The sequence below is a fragment of the Globicephala melas genome, chromosome 8, assembly GCF_963455315.2.
Source record: "Globicephala melas chromosome 8, mGloMel1.2, whole genome shotgun sequence".
In the NCBI taxonomy this organism is placed as follows: domain Eukaryota; kingdom Metazoa; phylum Chordata; class Mammalia; order Artiodactyla; family Delphinidae; genus Globicephala; species Globicephala melas.
The window spans coordinates 100,409,693-100,422,072 of NC_083321.1; the positions used below are offsets into that span (position 1 = coordinate 100,409,693).

The 12,380-nt window shown below is 47.0% G+C and overlaps 2 protein-coding genes across 7 annotated transcripts in view; one reads left to right on the plus strand and one right to left on the minus strand.

Annotated features, from left to right (window-relative positions):
- Positions 1-6,021, plus strand: part of FAM118B (family with sequence similarity 118 member B) — a 46,290-nt gene extending 40,269 nt beyond the window's left edge. For 5 of the 6 annotated variants that reach the window (XM_060304262.2, XM_060304264.2, XM_030840780.2 and 2 more), the window contains exons 7-8: positions 5,163-5,243; positions 5,496-6,021. In XM_060304262.2, the coding sequence (XP_060160245.1) occupies positions 5,163-5,243; positions 5,496-5,509 (95 nt within the window). In that variant the 3' untranslated portion in view covers positions 5,510-6,021. The remainder of the gene's footprint in view (positions 1-5,162; positions 5,244-5,495) is intronic. The other variant, XM_030840787.2, reaches the window with a different exon arrangement.
- Positions 6,022-6,281: 260 nt separating this feature from the next.
- Positions 6,282-12,302, minus strand: SRPRA (SRP receptor subunit alpha). Its single transcript, XM_030840746.3, has 14 exons — positions 12,033-12,302; positions 11,327-11,410; positions 10,867-11,030; positions 10,522-10,685; positions 10,130-10,289; positions 9,845-9,998; positions 9,526-9,617; positions 9,303-9,421; positions 9,092-9,178; positions 8,618-8,790; positions 8,304-8,517; positions 7,746-7,909; positions 7,558-7,656; positions 6,282-7,391 (listed from the first exon to the last, which is right to left on the minus strand). The coding sequence occupies exons 1-14, from the start codon at positions 12,147-12,149 to the stop codon at positions 7,263-7,265; spliced, it is 1,920 nt and encodes a 639-aa protein (XP_030696606.1). The 5' UTR covers positions 12,150-12,302; the 3' UTR covers positions 6,282-7,262.
- Positions 12,303-12,380: the final 78 nt, after the last annotated feature.

Here is a 12,380-nt window from a genome sequence, read left to right on the forward strand (position 1 = left end):
TATGTTCAGAAGTTTAAAACCTTTGACCCAGAAATCCCACTTGATACAATTTATCTCAGGAGAAGTTTCTCCTAAGGAGATCACGGGATACTTGCACAATTATACTACACAGTTGCACAAAGATACAAGTGTAGGGATGTAATCAGTGTTGTCGATAAATGGCAAAAATTGGAAGCAATCTAAAATGTTCCAGAAAATGGGGGATTCTATAAATACACCATTTATTAATTGATGAAATACATAAGAAGCCATAAAAGAAAAAATGCTTTTACTGGCCAAAATAATGTCAGAGATATAATACTGTGAGTGACAAAAAAAAAAAAAAACGGTTGTAAAATGCCACCATGGTCAGTCCCTGGCATACAGAATTGTAGATATAGTCTATTTTTGTATGCTTGTATGAGAAATATCTGGAATGAAGTTTACTAAATTAACTGTGGTTATCTCTATGAAGTAGGATTTAATGTGTTTTTTTTAATATTTTGTTTCTATGTTAGCATTTTCTATGATTATGCGTTGTCTTTATAAACAGAAAAATAAAAAACACACTTTGAAAATGCTATTTGGAAACTGTTATGGTGGAATTAAAGTCAGAGGTTAGGGGTACCACTCACTTGACATTTTACCTCCAGGTAACCTAACAGGAAAGCCAAATGGGGATAAAAGGTTCAGTTTATTAATGGCTCCAGGCAAGTTCTCAGTTAATCTACAAAATGCAAAACCTTTTGGTACAGCTAAATTGGAGAATGCTTTTTAAAATCTCAGTTTGAATAAAGCCGGGCCTCAGGGTATGGCCATTCTGACTCACCACACAGTTCCAAAGGAACTTTCCTGCTGTATGTAGAATATGTTCTTGAAAAGTCATGTGCCAGTATTCATTTTCATTGTCAATCTGAATACATGTTAGGGAGCCTGTTAAGGTACAGGTAATTTAGTAGATTAAATTGATCTATTAATTAATTAATTTATTAGTCTATTAGTAGATTAATAGATTGATTTAATTGTCCTATACCCAATAATCAATCCCAGGTTTCTCTTCTGAATCAGATTGCTTCAAGTGGAATTCTCCTGTGATGAGAAATTCCATAAGCTCTTATTATCCATGGCTGTGTTTCGATGGAACAAGGTCTGTAAAAGGCATCACCATAACTGAACGCTGAAAACTAGGTCTACCCTTTTTCCAGAAGACTTTTTTAAAAAACCCTTAAAAAGACAAATCTTCTGGTTTATCTCTTTTGTGAAAACAATTTGCTATTCTTTCTTGCGGGTATGTTTTCTGCTGTCCTGCAGTGTTCCAGATTCTTCTGCTGTTTGCCCACACATAGGACTCTCAGTAGGCTTTTTCCACTGGGCAAGGAGTACATAGCCAAGCTCTACTTATTTCTTTTGATCTGCGTTCTGAGCTATTCCACCCGGGGAAGATGCTAGGGTGGAAAAGAACAAAATCCTGCTGGACAGCTGTTCCTCTTACACTGTGTCTTTTCTTGACAAAAACCATCAGAAGTATTGTGGAGCAGCACAGACTCTTTCATTAGCTGCATGGGCTTCCTAACAGAGCAGCTCTTCTCAAAGTTATCACTCATTAAGGTATTGTGAATTGTTAAAAATCAAGGATTTTCAGTGTGGCCAGAGGCTTTATTAGAATGGTCAGCTAAGTTTGTGATCTAAAATCTAGCAGAGCGGTTTTAGGTTAAAAACACTTTTTTGTTTTGAGACCGGTCAAGCTTACCTTCCATCCGTGGTTATGTTTTGATTCTCTATAGATAAGTACCGATGAGAGGTCCGAGGTCTTTTGCTGATGTTTTCTTTTTTTAACCCTGGCCTCTTGCTGTGTGCCTTGCTTTGTGCTGTGTACTCGCTTTTGCGTAGTGAGAATTACTTGGGTTCAGAAGATTCTGTAGGATCCCGGTACATTTATTTCAGAAAAACCAAGTAATGGGGAAAGGAAAATAATTCTTTTATAATTCATTACTGTAATAGAAGCAGTTACTTTGGTATATTTCAGGTAAGTTTTCCTTGTGCATTTCTTCATGGCTGTAAACAAAGTACACATACACTCCTGGTACTTTTTTTTTTTTAATTAATTAACTTATTTTTGGCTGCATTAGGTCTTTGTTGCTGCGTGTGGGCTGTCTCCAATTGTGGCGAGCAGGGGCTACTCTTCGTTGCAGTGCGCGGGCTTCTTATTGTGGTGGCTTCTCTTGTTGCAGAGCATGGGCTCTAGGAACGTGGGCTTCAGTAGTTGTGGCTCGTGGGCTCTAGAGCACTGGCTCAGTAGTTGTGGTGCATGGGCTTAGTTGCTCGCGGCATGTGGGATCTTCCCGGACCAGGGCTCGAACCCATGTTCCCTGCATTGGCAGGCGGATTCTTAACCACTGCGCCACCAGGGAAGCCCCCGGTCCTTTTTTTTATTCAGTGATACATCATACATTTTCCCACATGGCTGCAGTCTTCATAACCAGTATTTTTTTTTAGATTTCTTTTCATATGGACCTTTTTTTTTAAATTTAAAATGTAACCTTTTATTTTGAATTTTATTTTATTTTTTATACAGCAGGTTCTTATTAGTTATCTATTTTATACATATTAGTGTAGATGTGTCAATCCCAATCTCCCAATTCATCCCACCACCACCCCCCGCGGCTTTCCCCCCTTGGTGTCCATACGTTTGTTCTCTACATCTTTGTGTCTGTTTCTGCCCTGAAAACTGGTTCATCTGGACCGTTTTTCTAGGTTACACATACATGTGTTAATATACGATATTTGTTTTTCTCTTTCTGACTTACTTCACTCTGTATGACAGTCTCTAGATCCATCCACGTCTCTACAAATGACCCAATTTCGCTCCTTTTTATGGCTGAGTAATAATACTCCATTGTATATATGTACCACATCTTCTTTATCCATTCGTCTGTCGATGGGCATTTAGGTTGCTTCCATGACCTGGCTATTGTAAATAGTGCTGCAGTGAACATTGGGGTGCACGTGTCTTTTTGAATTATGGTTTTCTCTGCGTATATGCCCAGTAGTGGGATTGCTGGGTCATATGGTAATTCTATTTTTAGTTTTTTAAGGAACCTCCATACTGTTCTCCATAGTGGCTGTATCAATTTACATTCTCACCAACAGTGCAAGAGGGTTCCCTTTTCTCCACACCCTCTCCAGCATTTGTCGTTTGTAGATTTTCTGATGATGCCCATTCTAACCGGTGTGAGGTGATACCTCATTGTAGTTTTGATTTGCATTTCTCTGATTAGTGATGTTGAGCAGCTTTTCATGTGCTTCTTGGCCATCTGTATGTCTTCTCTGGAGAAATGTCTATTTAGGTCTTCTGCCCATTTTTGGATTGGGTTGTTTGTTTTTTTAATATTGAGCTGCATGAGCTGTTTATATATTTTGGAGATTAATCCTTTGTCCGTTGATTCATGTGCAAATATTTTCTCTCATTCTGAGGGTTGTCTTTTCGTCTTGTTCGTAGTTTCCTTTGCTGTGCAAAAGCTTTTAAGTTTCATTAGGTCCCATTTATTTTTGCTTTTATTTCCATTACTCTAGGAGCTGAATCAAAAAATACCTTGCTGTGATTTATGTCAAAGAGTGTTCTTCCTATGTTTTCCTCTGAGAGTTTTATAGTGTCCGGTCTTACATTTAGGTCTCTAATCTATTTTGAGTTTATTTTTGTGTATGGTGTTAGGGAGTGTTCTAATTTCATTCTTTTACATGTAGCTGTCCAGGTTTCCCAGCACCACTTATTGAAGAGACTGTCTTTTCTCCACTGTATATCCTTGCCTCCCTTGTCATAGATTAGTTAACCACAGGTGCGTGGGTTTATCTCTGGGTTTTCTATCCTGTTCCATTGATCTGTATTTCTGTTTTTGTGCCAGTACCATATTGTCTTGATTACTGTAGCTTTGTAGTATAGTCTGAAGTCAGGGAGTCTGATTCCTCCAGCTCTTTTTTTTTCCCTCAAGACTGCTTTGGCTATTCGGGGTCTTTTGTGTCTCCATACAAATTTTAAGATTTTTTGTTCTGGTTCTGTAAAAAATGCCCATAACCAGTGTTTTTAATGACTGTGTTATAATCCAGTGTGGATGTCACAGTTACCTAATTATTCCCCTATGTGAGGCAGTATCTAGTTTTTTCTATTGTAAGCACTGTTGTAATGAATGGTACAGTTTTTCCTTTTGCCAGTAGGATGGGTTCTCAGTGTAATTACTAGGTCAAAGGGCATGAACATTTTAGTGGTTGATAAATACTGCTCAAGTGCTTTCCAAGAGAGGAATACCAGTTTGTGTGTTTGGGTGCTGTCTTTTGTTTATATTCTAATTGGCCATGTTTCTGATGGCTATTCTTTCCTCCCGTGTGTTCAGATTTAAACCTCTTCCTATATATTATCTATCCCAGTGCTGTCCAATAGAATTTTCTGCAATGATAGAAATATTCTGTAATCTTCTCTGTCCAGTGCTGTATCCACAAGCCGCATGTGACCATTGAGCATTTGAAGTGTGGTTAGTGTGACTGAGGAACAGAATTTTTTTTTTTCTCCTGGCCGGCCGCACCACTTGGCTTGCGGGATCTTAGTCCCCCACCCAGGGATTGAACCCAGGTCCCTGCAGTGGAAGCTTGGAGTCCTAACCACTGGATCACTAGGGAGTTCCCTGAGGAACAGAATTTTTAATTTAATTTAAAACTAAACAGCACATGTGGCCAGTGGGACGGCACAGCTCTAAACCCATTTTATATCGTGGGCGTGGCTGCTACTTTTCACTCTTCTACTTGGTTGAATTTGCCCCCTTGCACGCTGCTTCCTTTTCACTCTTGTACTTGGTTGAATCTGCCTCCTTGCACGCTGCTTCCTGACCCCAGCTGGAGTAGTTTTTTTTACCTAAACTTGGCCTTCTGGACTAGTTAGGGACAGCAAGCACACTTGTTTTGTTCACAAGTAATGTCCGTGTACTCAGGGACCTCACTGCTTCCCTGTTGTTTAATACAACAGTGTGAAGACTAACTGGTTTACTGTCCTGCCTAATGTGTGCATTCCTAAATAATGTCATCCTTCTTAGTCAGACCATGTACTTTCATCTCCCTTTAGTTGGTTGCTTTTCTATTATTAATAGTTTTAGCTTTTCAGCCAAATACCTGATACTGGTGTATGTTCTGTTTAGCAGGGACGGTAAGAGAAGGCCAGCTAAATGGCTCAGAAGGCCAGCTAAATGGCTCATCGACAGCACACAGTGAAATGAGAGGTATACTGTTTCCTGTTCTACTATTTGTCAGTTTGTCAGCAGAAAATGCTTTCCCAGAACTTAGTTAAGACCTTGGAGAACCTCTCCTACCTATTAAAGCGTCTGTATTTTCCCACCAAGTCTGTTACAAGTTTCCTAGTATCTTGTGTCTTGTCTTCTGAAGGGTTAAGCTTGACTTAAATTTCTGCAGCTTTAGATGTGTAAACCTGTTTTGTGAAACTTCACTTAACTCTCTCCCTTCTCTCTCCACAGACTGTAGTACATGAGAGGGCTAGAGGAATCACCACCATTAGCCCAAGCTGTAAGGGCCTACCGTGGACAGTGTTTAACAAGTAAACTCACAAGAACCCAAAACAGCTCCTAGGAACTACCAGAACGCAGAGGTTGAAGGCCGGGGTTAGTGGGCGGGTGTCGCAGCTTACCCCTTCGTGCCGTGCCGGCTGCTTCCTGATCCTCTGCGGCCTGTTCCAGTTCAATACCCAAGTGACAAGGGACCCAGAGGCCGCCCCGCCCCACCCCCAGGCTGGACAGGCCTATGTCCACACAGCAGATCCACGGGACATCTCTACCGACCGTGGCCACAGCTCCGCATGAAGAACTCGGGATCTAGATGCCACGGGATCGCCGCGGCCCTTGTTGCAGTTTTGTACTCTATACTTGGTTTTTCAGTTAAGCTTAATGGCATTTTTAAAACATGGCTTGAAGCTCTAGTTTTCTAGATCTTTTACAGTGTACAGTCTTTTACATAATTGAGTTGTATTAAAAGCTTGTTCATTTACTTCCCAGGGCCCCAGCTCTACTTTGAGTCACTTTAGAAAACTCCTAACCTGCAAAGATACAAGCCGAATTTAAATTTTAAAAGTTCTCTTCTTTCACCTTGGGGGAAGGTGACCTCATTCTTGGGACAACTACTTATTTTTACCTGATTCCTCAGCATTATCAATTCCTGTTTCCCTTCTTACCATAAATCCTAGAACTACAGTGTGATGTAGGATTTTAGTTTTGAATCCTCCTGTAAAATAACTCCAAGACCTAAAAGGCAATTTATTTATGAAATTTATTTTCTTATATAAATTATGTATTTCTCTGGGCAGACAGCCTTCACCTTATTGCACTAAGAGCACATCTGTAATACCAAGCTACAGGACAAGTCTTAACAAGGTCTGTATTCAACGTAGCACTTGTCTACCAGGCACTGTAGAGGATGAGGAGAAGCCAGGATCCATCCCAGGTGAAGAAGGGGCAGGGGGCAGTGTGTCTCCCCTTCTGACAGTTGGTTTTCTCCCGGGAAGGGGAACATGCAAAGTTATGTCTGGATTCTGAAAGTGGGAGGAGATCTTGGAGGCTGAGAAGCCCAGTGCAGCACTGCAGCTCGGCTCCCTTCATCTCTGAGGGGAGCAGGGACTCCTCTTTCACTCATCTGTAACACATCACTGTGGCCTAGCTGATGCTTCGGGAAAACGGGGCCAGGGGTCATCCTGGAATCAGCAGCAATTAAGAACAGGCCATACACTGCCACAGTGTGGGGGTGTCGTCCTGGCCCCAGGGACCTGAAAGCTGTGTATATCCTAGGGGGAGGTGCCACTCAAGACCCAGAGCTGGCTCTGGAAGTCTCTTTATCTAATGGAGCAGGGGATGATGCTCGGACGTCCCCATGACCACACTTAACTAGCAAAGCTCTGGTGCTGGATCTTCTAACCATTGGTCAAAGCTGTAATGAGACCGAGTCTGTAGGCAGAGTGAAAAGGGATGCCTGAGTGAGTAGGAAGGGGGAGGAGCATGGGGCTGGGGGCAGGTAATGGGCAGTGACTGTAACATGATTAGGCCCTCCTCGCAGAGGGAGGCTGGGCTGAACAGGGAGTGGGGTTAGGAGGGGCTGCAAGCCCTTGCCTGGAGCTCCCTCACTCTGCCTTTGAACTACACTGAAGACAAGTTGCTCACATACTCTAAAGCACATTCTTGATACAGGGATGGGGGCTTTGGGGGGAAGCGGTGATTTGGTATTGGCCAAGAGCCACGTTAAGCCTTCATGAGGGCAGCCACCACGGCCTTGGCGTTGAGACTGCGTAGGTCACAGTAGGTCTGGCCGGTGCCCACAAAGACGATGGGTTTGCTTGTGATATAGGTCATAGAAATAGCAGCTCCCACCTGAAGCAGAGAAAGGGGATACCCAGTCAACTCCAGGCCACTCCTTTTCACCCCCTAAGCAACAGGAGGCTTTGGAGCCAGTGTGCCCTTAGAGCCTCTGCTCCCTTGTGAAGGATGGCCATTCCCCTCTCCCAGTCCCACTCCGCCCTGGGTCGTCCATATTTACCTTGTCATCGATGGTATCAAATTTGGTAAGGACAATGCCATCAATGAGCCGAGGTGTCTGGGCCATAGAATGGTCAGCCAAGGCCCTGTTGAACTTGACCTGGAAAGGAGGAACATGACGTTAAGTATAAGATGCACCTCAAGTGGCCAGAGCTGAGGTTGGAAAGAGAACCAAGCCCTAGCCCTCACCAGCTGGTCCACGGCCTCATTGCCTACTAAGGCCTCCCCCACAAACAGCACCAAGTCGGGTGTGTTGACAGTAATGAGCTTGGCCAGGGCAGTCATCAGAGGGGCATTGTCCTGCATGCGACCAGCTGTGTCCACCAGCACCACATCAAAGCCTTGGTTACGTGCTAGAGAGAAAAAAAGTGGTCAAGTCAAAACTCCTGGACTGTCACGTTTCCAGCTTTCCTCTCAGGAAGTCCCAAACTGGCCATATTAGAAGTCTACCTGTTTATTTCCTTAGGTTACAAGGTAGTGTAAGAAAAAATTCCCATACTCGGCCATCAAGCATATTTAGGAAAAGGGTGGCAGTAGGTAAAGGTGACCAAATAGACATAAACAAATATACTAGGTTTGCCTGCAACTACACTTACTACCCCAAAGCAGATCACGGCATGTCACTAATCCTGACCTGTTACCGCGCAGAAAGCTGGTGGTAGGGTAACCCCGGTCCTCTGCAAGTTCCAAGAGAACCCAAGGAGAAAAGGGGCCCAGACAAGCCCCCCAGCTTTCTGTGCACTGTACCAAAGGCAATGGCTTCCATGGCGATGCCAGCAGCGTCCTTGCCGTAGCCCTTCTCAAACAACTGCACCATGGCGCGGCCGCCGTGATTCTCGGGGGGGTGCAGGGCGCGCAGACGTCGGGTGTGTGTCCGCAGCTGCTCCACAGCCCCAGCACGGAATGTATCACAGGCAGCAATGAGGACACTGAAGCCATTCTCTAACAGCCAGAAGGAAATCTGCAAAAGAGGCAAAGAAAACTGTCACCTAGACCCAGAGGTGCCAGGAAATGCAGCGTGAAGAAATGATGTCAGAGACGGGCTGCGGAACTGCACCGACCTTGGCAAGGTTAGTAGATTTCCCCACGCCATTCACACCACAGAAGGTGACCACGTAAGGGCGCTGATGACGCTGGGCATCCATGATGTCCCGGAGCATGTCCACACGGCGCTGCGGCTGCAGAATCTGCACCAGGGACTCCTGGAGAGCTAGCTTGACGGTGGAAGTCACCGCTGAGGTGGGGGCAGAGGTGTATCAGTGAAGCCCAAGTCACGTGCTCCAGGAATGCCCAGCCCCTTTCTGAGCTAAAGGAACTAGGAGCCTGCCCAGGAATCCTAGGCACTTTACAAGTATTCGTTCATTTTAGTCCTAATTTAGAGCTCATCGACACCCAAAGTCCAAGTTACGAAATAGAAATTTATGTTATGGGATTTGTCAAAAGTCACGCACCTAGTAAGAACGGAGGTGGACGCGGTGGCCTCCTGGGGTGTGTGACGCCCACCCAAGCACTTCCAGGTCCAGGGAGATACTTACTGCTGAACGTCCCCATCACCTTCCCTTCCAGCTTGTTCGCAACAGATTCACAGAGTTGGACCGCAATGTCTGCTGCCACGTTCTTAGCTGAGAAGAGGGGGAAAGGCGTGGTATGAGTGCTCCAGCAGCAGTGAACAACCCCTATGGTACAGCCATTCTGCCCCCCACCGTCCCTACCCCAGAAACACGAGTCCACCCGTTCCTGACTCACCAATGAGATGGTCACGCATCTTGTCCAGCACAGATTCCATGTCTTCACGACTCAAGCTCTTGGAACCCACAAGGCCCTTCAGCATCCCAAACATGCCACCCAGAGTCCCCTTGGTAGCACTGCAGGCACAGAAGGTTACAGATGCACATGTGGCCAGCAGGCAGCGGTCACGTCTCCTCAGTGCTGGAGCCACACCCACCAGCCACCACCTCGGATCTCCTACCTAGGTTTGGTGGAGTTTTGAGCGGCCCCTTCGTCATCTGAGCTGCTGCAGTCCAGATCCTGAAGCTGCCTCCCAGACCCAGTCCCTCGAATCTGGAGGGTATGCGGAAAAGAAGGAGATGGGATCAAGAACACGATGGGCTGTGGGGGGGAAAGCCTGGATTTACCCTGTCTACACTGCTCCACCTCTTCGATTCAGGAAGCTCCAAATGTAACTCACCCCTCGCGCCAAGGACTCAAGAGTACTGCCCTCCTCATCTCTCCTTCCTCCCCCAGTTCTTATTAACATTGGCCTTCACTCTGGCCCTGCTGCCTCTTACCAAGTTGATGTCCTCGGGCGGGGCGCCCTCGGGGGCCCCATTGGCCGTAGGAGCGCTATAGTCCAGGACTTCCTTGTTGACAGAGCCACCCAGTGCCCACACCCGGGGCGCTTTTTTGCCCTTCTCCTTGGGAGCATCTGACTTACTGGACTTGCTGCAAAGGGTTACAGCACAAAGGGTTCCGATGAAGAAGCAGGAGAGGAAACATCCACCCCAGAGACAAGGACTCCCTCACCCCCAACGTGTCTAGATAGCAGTACGTATGGCAAAAGCTGGAATGCTCACCTGGACTTCTCCATACCCCTCCCATGCTTCTGAATGAACTCTTCTCGCTTCCTGCGGATCAGTTCCTCTTTGGAAAGTTCTATCCCGTTCTCAGGCCCCACTGGGAGACCTGACTTTTCTGCAGGGACTGCTTTGCTGGTAGCCAAAGGGCCATCAGAACCTGTCAAGGAGAAAACTCACTGGGGAAAAAAAGACCAAATTCCAACAAAACAGACAAATAGGGAAAAGCCTTCCAAATCATTAAGACAAAACTAGGAACAAACATCTAGGGGATCGCGAGGACCGGGGACGACGGTGAGGGTGGTGGGCACCGGAGCAAGGGAAGGGCGGGAAACCACTCCAGCCCATCTTAACGACTTCTCATGCCCCCAGGTGTCCAAGTTCAAACTCACCTTCCTTCTTGGCCCCCTTGTTTTTTTTGCTGTTCTTGGCTTTTTCCTTAGGCTTTTCACCCCGTGTCTCAATCATGGACCTCACAGGTTTCTTGGCCTTTTCAGAATCTTCAAATTTCTTCATGGTTGTGGGAGCACGGACCTTACTGCTCTCCTCCGCTTCACTAAAGAGAAAAGGGAACAGTCCAAATGCAGGAGAAGGGCCCTCACACCCAGAGGACAACCAGAACGGAGCAGCAAACTCAGGAGTGCCTTTCAATCCACAACATACTGCCGTCCACCCGCCCTCGGGAAGGAAGGAAGCTCAAGTCACAGAGACTATTTTGGAGAGGGGAGGCCTCTCACCGAAGAAGCCGCAGAAAGTCATTCTGGAAATCAAAAGTGCCATTCAGTAGACTTAAGGCACTTTGCTGTTGGATCTCAGTGCGGTACTTGTCACGAAACAGCCGGTGCACGTCGTCTATCAACTTGTCTACGTACGTCAGTGTTAGGATCTTCTGAAAACCTACCTGTTTAGGGAAAGAAACAGAGCCAAGAGATCTGCTCACATGCCAGCCCAGAACAGAGGGAAGCCAACTCAGCCTAGCCCTTCAGAGACTGGCTCGGCCACCTGGCAGGTTTCCCTGACCTAGGAGCAGCCAAGCCCTCTGACTGGGCCCGAGAGCTTCTCCCCTTTCCCCCTCCACCCTCCGTGTCTTCTCAGTTACTTCATCGTAAACACTGGGTGCAATTAATCAGGGTTTTCTGAATAATCAGGACTCCGTGGTGACTATAATCATTGCCCCTCTAAAATACCCCCACTTACCACAAACACCAGCTCAAACTGGTTGTCCAGTTTATACTTGAGCGTGAGTGCCTCATGGGTGAAGGAGTTGTTACCTCCCCTTTCCTGGAAAAAGAGTATGTCTCAGAGTTCAGACTGTCCCAACACGTAGACTTGGGCCTCTCCAGGATTGCCTTTGGAGAAGAACTAGACACTCCCCCAAACTCAAACCTGTCCCCAGGGCAAGAAGATTCAGGGGAGCTGCTCTTCAGCATTCCTCCTGCGAGAAAAGGAGACACCGAGCTTGGGGGAAAGGGGCAAAGAGGTGGGAGGGGAGGACACGTGCGAGCCAGATGGGAAGGAGTCCTCATCTCATATAAACAATCAGACTTACTAGCAGCTGTACACTATCTACAGTTCTTAAAGGCCGTTTGTCCAGCCATTATCTCACCCGGCCTTCGAAACAACAGAAAACCAAGCTGCTGGGGGCGAATGGAGGGAACGACGCTAAGTCTCAATAGACTACGGATTCCGGCCAGAGTCCCAGAAAGAGAAGGGGGAGGGGACAGCGCAAAGTTGCGGGATGGTCTGATGGGGGCGGGAGAAAAAAGTGGAGTCACAGTTACGAGTGAGTGGCCGGTTTGAGGTGGGCCGACGGGGTGGGAGGGAGGCGCGGGATCAGTCGAGGGGGGACTAGGGACCGGGTCAGGGGGACGAGCCCAGAGTTCTGATCCCGCGGGGGCAGTACCTGCAGCAACACGGAACGAATCAACGCGTTAACTGGCCCGGTGCATGAGTCGCTCACGCCCTGGAAGCACCAGAGCACTAGCCCGCCTTTGGAGAAAATGGTGAAGAAGTCGAGCATGGCGGCAGCGGGAAAAGAGCCGGGGCCGGCGCCGGGAACTCAGGCCGCGATCGCCCCCGCTTCCTGCTGCGCCAAGCGCGGGACACGTCACACCAGCGGCCCCGGAAACCTGCTCAGCCGCACTTCCGTTTAGCGCAGTACCCTGGGTCCCTCCCCAGCTCGGCCAGCGTACGCGTAGGTCTGACGTAACGCCGGGCACGCCAATGGCGGGTGGGGGCGGGCCTGGGCGGG

Bases quoted from the DNA above. Each gene is read 5' to 3' on its own strand.
- SRPRA (XM_030840746.3), bottom strand. From the start codon at position 12,149: ATGCTCGACTTCTTCACCATTTTCTCCAAAGGCGGGCTAGTGCTCTGG. The intron at 11,031-11,326 runs GTAAGTGGGGGT...TTCCCTAAACAG, and splicing joins AGTTTGAGCTGGTGTTTGTG to GTAGGTTTTCAGAAGATCCT. The intron at 9,179-9,302 runs GTGAGTCAGGAA...CCCTCTTCTCAG, and splicing joins GATGCGTGACCATCTCATTG to CTAAGAACGTGGCAGCAGAC.